General features: G+C 42.2%; 1 protein-coding gene across 1 annotated transcript in view; it reads left to right on the top strand.

Annotated features, from left to right (window-relative positions):
- The window catches only part of vars2 (valyl-tRNA synthetase 2, mitochondrial), a 49,491-nt gene that overhangs the window by 11,206 nt on the left and 21,908 nt on the right, over positions 1-16,377 (top strand). Inside the window, exons 14-19 of the mRNA XM_061741144.1 lie at positions 433-514; positions 652-728; positions 14,745-14,832; positions 15,002-15,095; positions 16,057-16,127; positions 16,199-16,324. Coding sequence (XP_061597128.1) covers positions 433-514; positions 652-728; positions 14,745-14,832; positions 15,002-15,095; positions 16,057-16,127; positions 16,199-16,324 — 538 coding nt within the window. The remainder of the gene's footprint in view (positions 1-432; positions 515-651; positions 729-14,744; positions 14,833-15,001; positions 15,096-16,056; positions 16,128-16,198; positions 16,325-16,377) is intronic.

The raw sequence follows: 16,377 nt of genomic DNA, 5'->3' as shown, positions 1-16,377 counted from the left end.
TATGTATGGTAGGTGTTACCAAGGAAACTAAGTTATGGCTTGTTAAAAAACTTTATAACTTACCAGGTTCCAACGGCTGCAGACGAGAGATTAAATAGTCCGCTCAGCTGTGGCTTGTTATAAAACAAATGATTTCAACTGAAAACATATTAAAGCATGAATAACTGATTTAATATTTATGTTTTTTGGTAAGTGACCGTGGTATAAGTGGGATAATGCCCTTCGAGGTGTACATTAACAGAAATATATGGACGACGCGGGGGAGTGAACCGTCCGACGCGAAGCATCCTCCCTTACATATAATATATATAGCCAGCAGTGACAGAAACTGAGCCATTAGTTGAATATCAGGGTGCAGAGACACTTCTTCACAGTAACTGTTGTTAACAGGCTCTACAGTCACTTCTCTCCTGGCTCTTTGTCTCTTTTCAGTCGTTCAGGAGACGTCATCGAACCTCTTTTGAAGAAGCAGTGGTTTGTCCGCTGTGAAGGAATGGCTCGGAAAGCTGTTCAGGTATGTTTGAATCTGCTGAAACGCTGATGTTTGAGTCAGCCTCCAGATGTGAGCTTCATGAGCCTCCATGCAACCACGTCAGTGAGAGGAAACCAACATAATCAAATGGGAGTTGTTTTTTGTTTTTTACCTGCCAGGCTGTTGAGGATGGAGAGCTGGAGATGATTCCCAAATACCACACCAAGACCTGGAAGAACTGGCTGTCCAACATCAGGTATGCTTCCCCCCCAGGCCCCACACCTTCAGTTTGTGGAGAGTATTTGTTGAGAAATACATAACCAAACTTCATTTGGAGCCACACAAATAGGAACATTCAGGTACTTAACTGGGGAGAGCTTCAGTAGTGCTTCAGTAGATAGGAACCATTTGTGTTGGGACAGAGAAGGGATGTGGCATGTGGTCAATCTTCTAAAGACAAAGACTCTGACCTTTTTTCTGTCATATACGGAAGTTTAAAGTCACATCTTCTGACTGAGTTTGTGAATATGTGACTTTAAATGCAAAATTCCATGTTTTTACTGACATATGAAAGTTTACAAAGTCACGATTGCAATTTTTCAGAAATGTGTGACTTTATAAATTCAGAAATTCCTCATATTTTCTTTTGTGAATTGGTGTATTATAATCACAAGTTCTGAGCTTTTTTTCGAAATTGTGAGTGAACAAGATCACAATTTCTGACTTATTTCTTGCCAATTTACCGATTTATTACCAGTGAAGATCTTGTTGCTATTTTCCAGATATTACGCTGCATAGTTCTGTTTTCCTCAAATGTTCCTAACACGTTGTCATGCTAGCTTAGCTAGCCTCAGCTAAATGTTTTTTAGCTAGATTTATTTTGCCAGGGAGCTTGAATTTGAACTTTGGATTGATAAAACCAGGGCTGAATAAATTGGGGCCCTAAGTGAAATGTTAATTGGAGGCCCCCCCGCCCTCAAACCTCTCCCCATCCCAAATGTATCATTGGTACAAAATGACCGTATCACATCATGCCATTTAACTTGACAACCCGTCAATAATAACAAATGTACGGTAGATAAAGTAGTTTGACTGTATGATTCAAATTAAAATAAAAAAAATCAACCTGAAATAATAAATAAATATTAAAGGAGCTTGAGGCAAGAATAAGAAATGAGACTCATTAGCACCACGATGACCGTCGGGGGTACTGCAGCCAACAGCGAAGCCGGCACGGGAGAGATACACTAGAGGACTCATTCTTTTTGGTTTGGAACGCTTCATCTGACATTATTACTAGAAAACTTAAAACGTATACGCATTTTCTTCATAAATCCTGCCTCAATCCTGCCTCATGCTCCTTTTAAATAAAAAACTTAAAACTGAAATAAACAAGTCACAAATAGCGATCAATTACTCATCAAAAGAAAGTTACCTCCACCACCTCAATCCCCCAGAAAAACTGAAAGCAGGTCTGGCAGGTCAGAAATCAGAGCTAAACACGCACGTGTGCCTTTTACAGATGCAGATTTATCTCATTAAAAATAGTCAAACTTCTTATAAATATAAATTGATATAAAACTATAGCCAATTTATTATGTATTGGCTAAAGTTTGTAGCTTATATATATATATATATATATATATATATATATATATATATACGACCAATGGTCATTTTACGACTCTTTTTCAACAGAGGTGAATGCAGAGGGCGTTAACAAGGCGTTCAATAAATGTTCATCAGGGTTGGTGGAAAAACAGAATTCTCCAGTCTAGACAGAGACTGGAGACAGATTTCTATCTGAGTGGCAGCTCAGGTGTTTGTGCTACAAGTTTTATTTCAACAACATACCCACTGTAGCTACACCGGTTCAACAAAGGGCCACGATTCATACTGATGTCTTGATTTTCTCTCTTTATTTCTCCTTCTCCTCCGTCGTCAAAATCATATAACACCGTGAAAACTACAAACAGAAGCAGAAAGTCCATGAGTCCATTGTAATTAAATGCTGACCCAACTTATACAAATAAATACTTGAAGTGTCCAGTCTTTTCCAAGCATTTTGTACACAATCACAAACTAAATAAAATACATTTGATGTTAGACACAATTACCGTTTGCGCCTCTTGAACACAGTGCAATTCTTTATCCCGTGTCATGCCATCCTGCCTCCATTGTCTGTGGTCCCGCGCTTTACTTTTGACCCACAATCCCTCAGTTGACCCTCCCGACAGACCAGGGGAAGTGACCACACCCTTTCAAAGTAAAATATCCTTAAACCTTAAAACGCTTCTGAACTTAAGACATATTTGAGTTTTTATAACATGTAAAATGTTATAAAATTAAATTAACTCTAAACAAATAACTCTGTCTCACAGACAGTTACACTCCCACCAATTACTATGATTTATGATCACCTTTGACCTTGAATAAATCTAGTAATTTCTCAGCAACACACAAAAGAAGTATGGGAGAAAACCCTGAGATTAAGAATGGTTATGCATCTCTCAACACAAGAACATGTTACACATTTTGGTAACGAAAATACATTCAGTTACTTTCCACTAACACAACAAGCTTGTGAATAGGGCGATCAATAATAGATGGATTAGTTAGCCTTTGACCTTTCTTTCCTAGTTTCTTGTTACCTATTTGTATGGTGGCTTTACGCACCAAACCATCATCATCTGTACAAACACTTAGTACTCTTCCCAGTCTCCATTCGTTGCGAGAAGATCCCTCATCTTTAAGGATGACAACATCTCCAATTTTAACATTGCGTCGTGGAGAATGCCACTTTTGCCTCAAAGTGATGTTTGTCAAATATTCTTTCTTCCACCTACACCAGAATTGTTCAGATAAATATTGTACTCTGCGCCACCTTTTCTTGGCATACAGATCTTCTGCCTCAAATTTTCCTGGAGGAGGCAGAGGGACAGAGGTTTTCATGGTAAGTAAATGGTTTGGTGTAAGTGGCTCTTCACCCTTAGGATCACTGATGCTGTCGATAGTGAGTGGGCGGCTGTTTATTATTGACATCGCTTCATAGAAAAATGTTCTTAAGGATGCATCATCTAACCTCCCAACACTCTTTGAGAGGGCCCAAGTCATAACACTCCTCACTGTCCTGATCTGCCGCTCCCATACACCTCCCATGTGACTAGCATCAGGTACGTTCATTACAAAGTCACACTGTCTCTCTGCTAAATAAGCAGCCACTCTGTCTTTGTCCATTTCATTTAGAGCTTTTGAGAGTTCATTCTTAGCCCCTGCAAAATTTGTTCCCTGATCTGATCTGATTTCTCTTACGGGCCCTCGGATAGCTATAAAGCATCTCAAAGCATTAATGAGTGCATCTGTTGTTAGATCCTCAAGCATCTCAAGGTGAATGGCTCTTGATGCTAAACAAGTGAATATCAGACCATATCTCTTAGTTTCTTTCCGACCCTGTTTAGTTGGAAAGGGTCCAAAGCAGTCCATCCCACAGAATGTGAACGGTGGTGAGGGGTTGATGCGGTTCGCAGGTAGATCAGCCATTTTTTGTGTTTCTGTAGGCCTGCGCTCTTTTCTGCATGGGACACATTGTTTGATTTGATTTGCCACAACTTTACTGCCACCAAGAATCCAGTAGCCATTTGCTCTCAGTTCATTGAGTGTTTGACCTCTGCCCTGATGCTGAGTTTTTTCATGACAGTAGTCCAGGATCAGGCGTGTGACAACTCCAGCTTTTGGCAAAATGGCAGGATGTTTCCGGTCAAGAGGTAAGGAAGCTGCTTTTAATCTCCCTCCCACCCTGAGGACACCCTCCTGCAGTACTGGATCAAACTGAAACAACGGATTATTATGTGACAATTTTCCCTGCTTGAGCTTGAGTATCTCCTCTTTGAAGGCATCTCTCTGTGCTAGTCTCAGAAGCACTAAACTAGCCTTTCTCCTTTCATCAACTGTTATGAGCTCTGGTGATTTGTCTCTTTTTGCTAGCCGTAGGATTCGAGCTACAACGTTCAATACAGTATGCCACTTAGAGAATCTTTCAAATCTCTGCAGGAAATTCTCTTCCTTGACTACACTGATTTGCAGTGCTTGCGTTGTTTTTATCTCAGGATCTCCTACCATGAGCTCTGGATTTGCTTTTGGTGTGGCAATTTCTCTTTCCCAGAGGAATTTTGGTCCAGTAAACCAATTGGAATTGATCAAGTCTGCCACCTTGAGGCCTCTAGAGGCATGATCAGCCGGATTTTGATCCGTATCAATGTGGTACCACTGGGCTGGATCTGTTGTGTCTCTGATTCTCTGTACTCTATTCGCGACAAAAACATGAAACCTACGGGCTTCATTAGCAATGTAGCCTAGAACTACTTTCGAGTCAGTCCAAAAGTATTCCTGGTCAATTTTGAGTTCTAGCTCCTCTTTTATCATGCTACTGACTGCTGCTGAGACCACGGCAGCTGTCAACTCAAGTCTTGGTATGGTTACAACTTTTGTGGGAGCGACTCTGGCTTTGCCTATGATTAAAGAGCAATGAACTTTATCTTCACTCACCACCCGGATGTATGAACATTGACCGTAACCATAGCTACTCGCATCCGAAAAGTGATGCAACTCGACTCTTTGAACCTCTCCTAAGGCTTCAGGAGCAAAGCATCGTGGGATGTGGAGCTTTTGCAGGTTCTCCAGATCATTCAGCCAATTTTTCCACTGTGGCTTCAAGTCCACGGGCAACTGTTCATCCCATGCTATGCCCTTTTGACACATTTCTTGTAACACTTTCTTTCCTAATAGGAGAAAAGGAGCAAGGAAGCCGAGGGGGTCAAACACAGAGGCTACAGTTGAAAGAATTCCTCTCCGTGTTGCTGGTTTTTCCTCCAGAGATGTACTGAAAGAGAAGGTGTCACTGGTTACATTCCACTTTACTCCCAACACAGTCTGAACAGGAAGGTCTCCCTGGCTGAGATTCACATCGTGAACTCCATTGGCTCGTTCACAGTCTGGAATTGACTCCAAGACTTTCCTGTTGTTGGAAATAAACTTGTGGAGATGCAGTTTCCCCTTTGCACACACAGTTTGTGTCTCTTTCACCAATTTGATGGCTTTGTCTGCTGATTTTACACTGATGAGGCCATCATCAACATAAAAATGTTTCTTTATGAAGTTGGCTGCAGATGGATACTCTTTTTCATTTTCACTTGCTAAGAACTTCATACCATAATTGGCGCACCCAGGGGAGGATGCTGCCCCGAAGAGGTGGACCTTCATGCGATATTCTTTTGGCTCTGAATTGGTATCCCCCTGTTCCCACCAAAGAAACCGCAAGTAATTTCTGTCCTCTTTGCTTACATGGAATCCATGAAACATTTTCTCTACATCACAGATGATTGCAACTGGATGTTTGCGGAATCTACAGAGAACCCCTGTCAGACCATTGATGAGATCAGGTCCTGTCAGTAAGTGATCATTTAGAGCTGTACCCTCATATTTAGCAGAACAATCAAATACAACTCTAATTTTCTCTGGTTTTCTAGGGTGATAAACTCCCTGATGTGGAATGTACCACACATTGCCGTCTTGGGGCGAGTCTTCCGCCTTCTCTGCTTCCCCACCTTCGATGACGCCTGCCATGAATTTAACATAGTCCTCCTTGAATTTGGGATTTCTCTCAAGTTTTCCTTTCAGGTGCTTCAGTCGCACCAGAGCAAGGCGCTTGTTTTCTGGTAGGTGTGGACGTGTTTTGAAAGGAAGCGGCATTTCCAGGTGGCCATCTGAGTTCTGGTGTATTGACTGGTTCAGGATCTGCATGAACTGAATATCATCTTGTGATATGGTCTTTTCCCCATAGCTTGTGTCTCTAAAATCAGATTCAAGGACTCTGAGAACAGCAGCTGGTGTCAATGATGGAAGCTCTTTAACGGACACACGATGGCACAGACCTGTCACTTCTGTTGACTTGGCAATCTTTGGTGAGCTGCCAACAATGCTCCATCCTAAGTCAGTCCTAATGGCATATGGCTCTTCGTCACCACCTGTAATAACACGTCGTGGTGCTAATGCTCTGCAACAGTCATAGCCGATTAAGAGTCCAACTTCACAATCTAACAACTCTGGTATTTCCTGTGCTATAGCATTCAGGTGTTTCCATCTCTTAGCTGTTGCAGGAGTAGGAATGTGTGTGCGTTCAAGTGGGATGAAATCTCTGGTGTATGCAGGTGGCAAGTTAACAAAGCTATGTGAGGAAAACCCTCTGACTCTAAGACCACTAACTCTGTCACTTGAAACAATGGAATCTTTTCCCATCATAGTGGTAAGCTTTAACTTGACTGGCTCTAAACCTGCACCCATTTTCTCACACACCTCTTTGTCTACAAAAGTAGTGCTACTCTGCGTGTCTAACAAGGCGTATACCAATGTCTCTGTTTCAGGGGTTGCGATTGATGAGAGCCACACAGGCACTGTCATGGATGTGCTCCCACCATCAGCTTTGTCTATGGAGCAAGAGAGTGAAGATGACTTTTCTTCTGCCTGCCCCGCTGCATGGGGAGACGTGTCTGGAACAATGCTGCGGTGCTCATGCAACGGTGTAGGATGGTATTTTTTGCATATGCTACATGTTGCTTTGTTTCTGCAGTCCTTTGAGTTGTGTCCTTTCCTAAGACAGCCAAAACACAGGTTTTTATCCAGTATGAATCTTTTCTTTTCTTCTTGTGACTTATTAGCAAATGTCTGACATTTGTGAATGGAATGATTTTCACTGCAGTACATGCATTTAACTGGACTTAAAGTACTGAATGGCATATTTACCCTCTTTGTTTCATTTTTGTCTCTTGTGCTGTTCTCTACAGCACCTTGGGTTTTCATCACTGTGTGGGATTTTTCGGACTCTTTTGTATTTGTGATGAACACATTGGCTTTTGGCCGCTTCATGTCTCTGGAAGGTCTTTCTTCATATAATTTCAATGCATAGAAGGATGTTACAGGGTTGCATGCTACATCTGCCTCGTTAGCCAAAAACTTGGCAAACTCTTTGAAACTGGGATATTCATGTGTTTCTTTCAGCTGTTTTGTTACATGACGATTCCAGCTAGATGTCACCCAATCAGGGAGTTTTTGTAGCATCCTCTGATTTTCTTCACAATCGTTTAACACTTGAAGACCTTTAATGTGTGGCATGGCATTGCTGCAAGCAGTCAGAAAATCACTGTATTGTCTGAGTTTAACAGAGTCTCTTGAGCTAATCTTTGGCCAATTATTCAGTTTTTCTCTGTAAGCACGTTGGATTACAAAGGGATGACCGTAGCGAGCATTCAGTGCCTCCCAAGCTTGGTTGTAAGCGTCTTCATCCTTCCTGTAGAAGCTTCCTTCCAACACTGACCGTGCTTCACCGCTGATGTACTTCTGAAGGTAAAATAGTCTGTCAGCTGGATTTGTACATCTTCGTTCTATCAGTGCTTTGAAACTAGTGGTCCATTCAATGAACTTGAGTGGGTCTCCTGAGAAGACTGATGGCTCTGGTGCTGGGAGTCTGGTGAGTGCCATTGTGTCATGTAATGCTTGCACTAAAGAAATGTCTTTGCCTACACTGTTAGATTGTTCAGTGTCATTGTTTTGATGTAATTGTTCCTTTTTTATCTCTTTGTCTCTGATAGACGCAGGAGGACAGTGAATCATCTCACCTGCTCTAAGGGCCTCACCTGAGTCTGCTTCAGAATAAGCTTTCATCTTAGCGGCGATCACTTGAAGATCCCGCTGATTTTCCAGTCTTTTAAGTTCATGCCTTTGTGCAGCAATTACCTCCTCCATTTCAATTTCTGCTTTTTTGGCAGCAAGTTGTGCGACACAGTCTACTCTTTTTACAGTGATACTTTGCTGCTCTGATGGACATCTTGACTGGTTGCTACAAACAGATTTGGGGACTGAAGCACTAAATATTGACTGAGCATACTCTTTGTCAAGTATCATGTGTAATCTTGCATTTTCTGCCTTAGCATCAAAGTCCTCTTGCCCCACTTCACTCAAGCGCACCTTCATCATCGCCATCACATCTGCAGTTACTGCTGTGCATGAATCCATTTTACGTCTGATGTCAGTGGAAGGTGCAGACTGTGCTCGGATATTCTCATATGCATCTCTCACTTCAGCCTCTATCCCTTCAACATCGTCCATCATGCAACACAAGTCATTGTCAGAGCACTCATTTTTGAGTTCGGAGCGTGCAGCTTTAATTAGCTCCTTCCATTTGTCATAAAGGGAGATAAACTTATTCTCCTTTTGAGAGCTCTCTTGTTGCTTTAGTTCCAGCATTTTGGGAGTTAACTTTCTCTCCCGTGAGGATTTACGGGGTACAACCTTGGAGGTAGACTCTGTTACAGATACCTTTTGAATTTTTATTTTAGCATTGATATCTTCAATAAGTGTCTCTAGTTTTTCTATTTCAGCCTCATCAATCTGAAATTTTAACCGTTCATTTAATCTTACCAACTCTGCTTGAAGGGACTCAACATGCTCACTAGGGGCCTCACATTCTGCCTTTTCACTGAGAATTGACATGGCAATGAGATAGAAATGTTACCGTTTTTATGACTAAATTATTGCCAAGCATACGTATGTGGCAGAGCTGATAGGTAGCAACAGTTACTCTTATAAACCTCTTATGCACTCATTTTGTAATACATTTGAACTCTTTAGTCAAAACCCACAGAACATTGATATAAGATAAAGCAGGAATATTTAGCATTTCACTTAAAACCTCTGTTGCTTAATAGTTAAGCTCTTTTAACCATAAAAATGTTCATACAGTTGAAGGTTGGCACTCAAATTAAATGCTCCCTGCAGAGCTGCTCTGCAGAAAGCTGGAGACCACGCAAGCTGAAGCAGATAAGGATATGAAGAGCTGTAGCACTCGCTGGTAAACGCTGCCCCCTGGTGGTCAAGTCGCGGTACTTCGCGATCTGCGGCCCCGTCGTCTCTCAGCAGCAAGCCCGCTCCGGTGGTTGACGATGCCGTCCTCTCTGTCTCCAGCAAGCCGTGATGAAGTCTCGGTAGACGCTCTCTCTCTCTCTTGTCGGCTCCTGGACGTTCCGGCCACACGTCGCTCCAGCAGTCTTGCTTCGAAACCTCGGACATGCGTAGCATTAGCTCTCGGTTAGCTGTTAGCTCTCGGTTAGCTCTCGGTTAGCTCTCGGCCTCGTTAGCGGTACGTTTTCACTGTAGCTACACCGGTTCAACAAAGGGCCACGATTCATACTGATGTCTTGATTTTCTCTCTTTATTTCTCCTTCTCCTCCGTCGTCAAAATCATATAACACCGTGAAAACTACAAACAGAAGCAGAAAGTCCATGAGTCCATTGTAATTAAATGCTGACCCAACTTATACAAATAAATACTTGAAGTGTCCAGTCTTTTCCAAGCATTTTGTACACAATCACAAACTAAATAAAATACATTTGATGTTAGACACAATTACCGTTTGCGCCTCTTGAACACAGTGCAATTCTTTATCCCGTGTCATGCCATCCTGCCTCCATTGTCTGTGGTCCCGCGCTTTACTTTTGACCCACAATCCCTCAGTTGACCAGGCCCCCAGTCTCGCGCTCAGCAGGCACGCCGATTTTTTCCAGTGGCCAGCCGCGGTACTGCAACAAAAAATCCCATGGGGCCCAGAAAGCTTTTTTCCCATAGACCGCAATAGTAAAAGAGAAGCCTCTAAAACTGTTCACAGGACACCTCCAGCTGTAATCACCACCAATTACTAATCTTTGTATTCTATATTTTTAAGTCATGGACTTTATATCCGTCAAAAATGTTTTATAACGGCCAGAAAAGTCAAAGAAAAGTCTCTTTCTGGGCGTGACGTCACGGCTGTGCCGTGCACTCGCAAAGCGCGGTCGTGTGTGTCTCGGGAACGAGGATGGCTGAAACTAAGCCGTTCGGCGGAATAATCACTCAGAAACACATTGCATTGCCAATTTGCACCAAACAGAAATGTTTAATAGCAAGAATAATAATGGTTTGTCATTCTTGTACTTAAACATTTCCGTTGTAGCCAACGGTGGTTTGTGAAAATAAGATATCAGGCAGGAATAACACAAGTCTAAGACCCTGTCCACACGTAGCCGGGTATTTTTAAAAACGAATATTTCCCCCCCTCCGTTTATAAAAACATTTGCATCCACACATAACCGAAGATCTGCGTTTTCGACCACATTCATAAGCATTCTAATGATCCTGTAGATCAGGGCTATTCAATTGGCGGCCCGCGGGCCACATGCGGCCCGCCAGGAGCTTTTATGTGGCCCCTGGTCATATTTAAAAAAAGGGGTTGTTTGTTGAAAAAAAAAAAAAAAAAAAAAATTTTTTTTTTTTTTTTTTTTTTTTTAAATAATAGTGATGCACCTGCGCTGCGCTGCGCTGCGCTGCGCTGAGCTGTGCGTAATTTTGTTGGCCTGCTGCACACCGCTGGCTGACGAGCAGCCTTGAGACACATGCAGACAGACGGGCAGACAGATATGCCAGGAATGCGTTCACACAAGGTGCGATTTTTATTTGTAATGTGTGCAGAGAATGCATATAGCATTTAAGTTTAAGATGCTTGGTAGCCTTTTTTTAGTTGGTTAACGATGCATAGTGTTTGTACATGTTAATCTCTGTTGGAGATGTTTTTTTACTTCAGATTTTTTGCCAGTGTTGCACAGTGTTAATGTTTGTCACATTATTATTAACCTCCGTTGTACAGAGGACTTGTTGACATAGGCTTCTAGGATTGGCCTGACATTTTTTTCATTTGAATAAGTGAGGACTTTGCATTTCAGATGAACTTCTAAGCCTCCTATAATTTCATGTGATTGTTTTGTTTTGCTGATATTATGCACAGATGTTTCATTAATAAAGGAGCTTATGGTTAATATTTTGGTTCCTTATTTATAACATCAAACTGGCTACTATGGACTGAAATGCTTGTGCTCAATGCTTAATATAATATTCAAATAAGGAAATCTTGGTGGAAAGTGGTGCTTTGTCATTATGGCGTGTTTTATTAAAAGTAGGTCAATATCAACTTCATTAAGTTTGCACAATGCATGGTTTCAAAATGAACTTGCATTTAAAATAATATTTCTTTATCTGAATATTATATTTAACATTCACAATGACTAAATCTGGAGACAATTAATACATAATTCATATGTAAACTAGATATATTCAAATGTATAATACAAATGTATTATATATAAATAAGTCTTCGTCTTTGAGTGCAAATTACATTTTGAAAACCCCCAAATTTTCAAATTGTGCGGCCCTCTCCATACAGTCCTTTTGCAGATGTGGCCCCCGGCCGAATCTAATTGAATACCCCTGCTGTAGATCATCCGCGGCTCCGCGGAGGCGCAGGTGTGGGTGTTTCCACTGAGATCCTCCTGCACACACACACCTAACGCACTTCAAATATGTATTCTTCTGTTGCTCTTTCATTTGGAGGCAGCGCCCTGCACGGGACTAAATGAGGGTCAATATTAACAAAATGAGCTTGTGGCGTGAGATCCCCACCTCACAATAAAACTGACCTCCATCAGGTTTGAGCAAACGTGCAGGGAGAGAGATGTGTCGTAGTTGTTGCGACGGTGCCGTGGAGTTTTAGATGTCATGTGTTTAACATCATCTTAACCCTTAATCCTCAGCTTATTTTATGACAGTGCTCCCGGGGAAGCTGCACCTCCGCAGCTCCGCGGGCACTGCGAAGCCGGGCAGTGCCCGCAGGGCAGTGGGCAGTGGGCAGTCCGCGGCTCCGCGGCTCCTACGCCGTAGGGTGCGCGGAGCCGCGGAGTAGGCGTAGCCTCTGTGTAACGCAGTAAATTAACCACATTTAAACATAATATTTGACATATTTAAACATAATACTTGACAAAACTTGTAATACAAAAAATATTTGTCTTAATGTAAGTAATAAACTTGGGAAGTTTCATGGTGATACCTGCTATTTACATTTTTACCCTATTTTAGCCTATTAACCTGGGGTGTCTCATCTTAAATAAAAATGACTCGTTTTATCTTTAATTAAAAAAAACACACAAATGTACCATGTATAGTCTATAACCATGACTTTGAGAACAGCATCGGTTGATTTGCCCTATAAATCCCTAATTTCATTGTGTACATCTATCATTACCGGTCTGAAGGACTCATGAGCGCGCAGCGCTCGTTCACATTGCCCCGGGGCATGATGGGAGGCCCCAGAGCATCATGGGAGGTGACTCAACTGCGCATGCTCTATGGGCCCGTGTACCAGGAAGTAAACCAGGAAGTCAGAAATTTTTTCGGCGGATGCGCTGGGTGAGCAAACTCCATTGAAATGAATGGGCGGCCATTTTCGATCCGGTATCCAGTTATATAATACATCCATGCAGTTGACCCTCCCGACAGACCAGGGGAAGTGACCACACCCTTTCAAAGTAAAATATCCTTAAACCTTAAAACGCTTCTGAACTTAAGACATATTTGAGTTTTTATAACATGTAAAATGTTATAAAATTAAATTAACTCTAAACAAATAACTCTGTCTCACAGACAGTTACACCCACCTTCAAGTGAAGCACGAGTTTCCTCGTTTTTTGAGTTTTTTCTTCTCTTGAACGCTCCTGATTTGTGATGTCTTTTGGATGAAAAGTTGAAATCTCTGCAAGAGCCTGCCTGCACCCTTCTGATTGGTCAGATTTCGGGTGCTGTCAAATCAATGCACGGCCAGATTATTCATACCATTCCGATCTCTTTTCTCCCCTCCTCCTCATGCTAGCGCTTATGCGCACCCATTAGCATATCCGTTGGCGAGCAAATGCACCCCGTCGCGCAAAACGTGGCCCCCGTTGGAAGATGAGGCCCTACGCACAGCGCGTGTTCTGCGTTTAGGGAGGGCACTGGATAAAACTTCTCAAAGCATAGGCGCCGAATTATGTTTTTTCTGGTGGGTGCTGAATGTCATGTAGTGTCGTTTCGCACAAGATTCAGCAATTCAGCAACGTAGATTCAACAGCGGTAACGGACATGAACGCCGCACGCACACGCACACACACACACACACACACACACAAAAATAATAATCAAATTCTTAACAAATTCGGGTGTTCATCTGAGAAAAAGGAGGCTATATTTCTATAGTTCATAACCAAGATCATTCTTTCTTCCCTCTTGATCGTTTCTAATCTACAACAGTAGAAATTTTTTTTTTTTTAATTTCACCGTGCGCCCTGTGACGGCATCTCGGCGGTGTAGGAGAGAAGGTGGAGGGAGAAAAAAAAGTTGCAGCTTGTAGATCAGAGACGATCAACATGGAAGAAAGAATGATCTTGGCTGTGAGTCTGTGATGAGCTGTGGGATGAGACTGCAGGCCTATCGGGACATCAATAAAAAGGGACAAAAGTGGAGAGAAATCTCACAGAATTTGGACACACCTGTTTAAAAGTGGTAGAAATGTGATATTCTTTTGCTCTTTTAACAATAAAATGTCAATTTAAAATAAAATATAGCATTTCCATGCCTCATCTGGGGATCAATTGAATCATTGATCAATATGGTTATGAAAAGACCACATGTCAATACTTTTGCAAACTGAAGCACTACAGGTCCGCTAAAATGACTGACATGAGCTAAAAAACAACAAAATAGTTCGGAAAGGTTTTTTAATAAAATATGATTCAGCCTGAAGTAGACCTGGCCATCATGAAGCTGTAGCTCCCGAACGAGCCTGTATTCCCCCAAATCCTGTGTTCTCATGAGGATTTCATGGACCCATCCCCTCCTTGCTGCTGCTGCTCGTCTCCTCCTCCTCAGAAGAAGAACTAAAGCCAGAGCTTTTCTTTGAATCAGGGACACATGCATTTTGCAAACCGAGCTGTAGCTACTGTACGTCCAAATGAGTGGGAAAACGGCGCCATGACCGGAAAAACTTTTTTTCGGTCGCCAAGCAACTTGCAACAAATGTGTAGCCTACACAGGTGTATGCGCGCAGGCTCTGCGCCGAGTTCTAGGTGAAAGCCGCGTTGCGCCCGCCGTGCGTCAGGAGCGCGCTCTTGCGCAGCGGCAGCACATACACTTGAATGGGAAAGCCGGCGGCGGCTGTGCGCCCTCTATTTGAAAACCGCTTTAGCCAATCAGTGATTGTTGACATGGGGGCTCGCCTACTCTGCTCTCCCCGTGGGTGCTCGGCCATCTCCGTGGGTGCTCGGGCCCCGAAGCACCCACGGTTCCGGCGCCTATGTCTCAAAGTATTTCTGTTTTTCTTTGCAGTGACTGGTGCATCTCCAGGCAGCTGTGGTGGGGTCATCAGATCCCGGCGTACCAAGTACAGCTTCTGAACTCTGCCACCAAACTGGAGGTTGGTGTGTCTTTTGTAAAGAATACTGGGTTAAAGGGGGAGGTTTATGTGTTTCATTTACATCTGTGTTTCATTACTCATTTACTTTGTTGAGATTCTCTTATCCAACACAACTCCTTAAAGGATCACTGGTGGTTTCATGGGTTAAACATGTGTCTCCTTGCCCTAGGACGAATGGGTCTGGGGACAAAGTGAAGACGAAGCCCGTCAAAGAGCTGCTGTGAAATATGGAGTGAAACCAGAAGAGGTGGTTTTGACTCAGGGTAACTGCGAGCGTCTTTAACTTGTATTACTTTAACCACCTTGACCGTTGCTCTTACTGCTGTAGCCCACCTCCTACTTGTGTTTCTACCAGAGTCTGAGCTCAAGATGGCTCAATTTGAATGTTCAGTTTTGAACCATCCACCTAACACCAAATACAACAGAAATTTGGTGTAACAATAGCAGGTCAAGAATCGATTTGATTCCAATTCTTAAGATTCAGAATCGATTATCAAGATTTGGTTCAATTCGATTTGATTCCAATATTGATTTGGGTTAGTGTTATTAAAACAGTTTTTTCAGCTGTTGCATGAATGATGAGACTGTGTAGTTATGCAACATATGAATACTAGTATTATATTGAGATTCAACAGCAAGTATTGGCAGATAATGATGCTGTAAGGACCAATCACCTCCCAGAATGCTGATATAACTGCTTTCAGAAACATGTGGCAGAATTATCAAACAGATCCAGGGCAGAAAACAGAGAACATATGAAATCGGTTTTATTTTTTCCCACATTCGGTTTTAATTTTTTCCATTTTCTGTCTTTTTCAGGTTTTTAATTTTTGAGAATATGGTTTTTAGCAATGTATGCAAATGTAACCCCATGACAGTATATCAGGTAATGAAATATAGATAATTTATGCAATAATAACTGAAAACTTTAATGTTTTCATACCTTTAAACATATTTAAAGGCAAAAATATCGTGTCCAACAAAACATCCTTTTTCGGGCATAAACACAAAAATACCAAAAGTTGTAATGTAATGATGAAAAAAAAAACATTGATCTTTAGACATACGAATCGATGTTTAGGAATTCATATGAGAATCGATTTAGAACCGGAAAATCGATTTTATTTTATTTTTTCAACACAGGCGTAAACAATAGTTTCTTCTGGTCCTAATGACGTCTTTGCTCGTGTTCTTCTTGGGTGTTGGCACTTCTCCTGGAGTCAGACCTGGATGTCCTGGACACCTGGTTCTCGTCAGCGTTGTTCCCCTTCGCCATGCTTGGTTGGCCTGAACAGGTAGGTGCCATCAAATGCTCCTTCATCGTCATCAAAGCCCCATCCGACTCACCGGACTCTCCCTCCTACAGAACTCTGACCTGCGGTGCTTCTACCCCAACTCGCTTCTGGAGACAGGAAGTGACCTCATCTTCTTCTGGGTGGCTCGGATGGTCATGTTGGGGACACAGCTGACCGGACAGCTGCCATTTAAGCAGGTTTCTGTGTTTTTCTTTCACTTGATAGCAACTTAAAAACAAACTCTGCCCAT

Source organism: Cololabis saira, chromosome 15 (genome assembly GCF_033807715.1).
Source record: "Cololabis saira isolate AMF1-May2022 chromosome 15, fColSai1.1, whole genome shotgun sequence".
Lineage (NCBI taxonomy): Eukaryota > Metazoa > Chordata > Actinopteri > Beloniformes > Belonidae > Cololabis > Cololabis saira.
The sequence above is the reverse complement of the archived record's forward strand: the minus strand, read 5'-3'. Positions and strand labels throughout refer to the sequence as shown.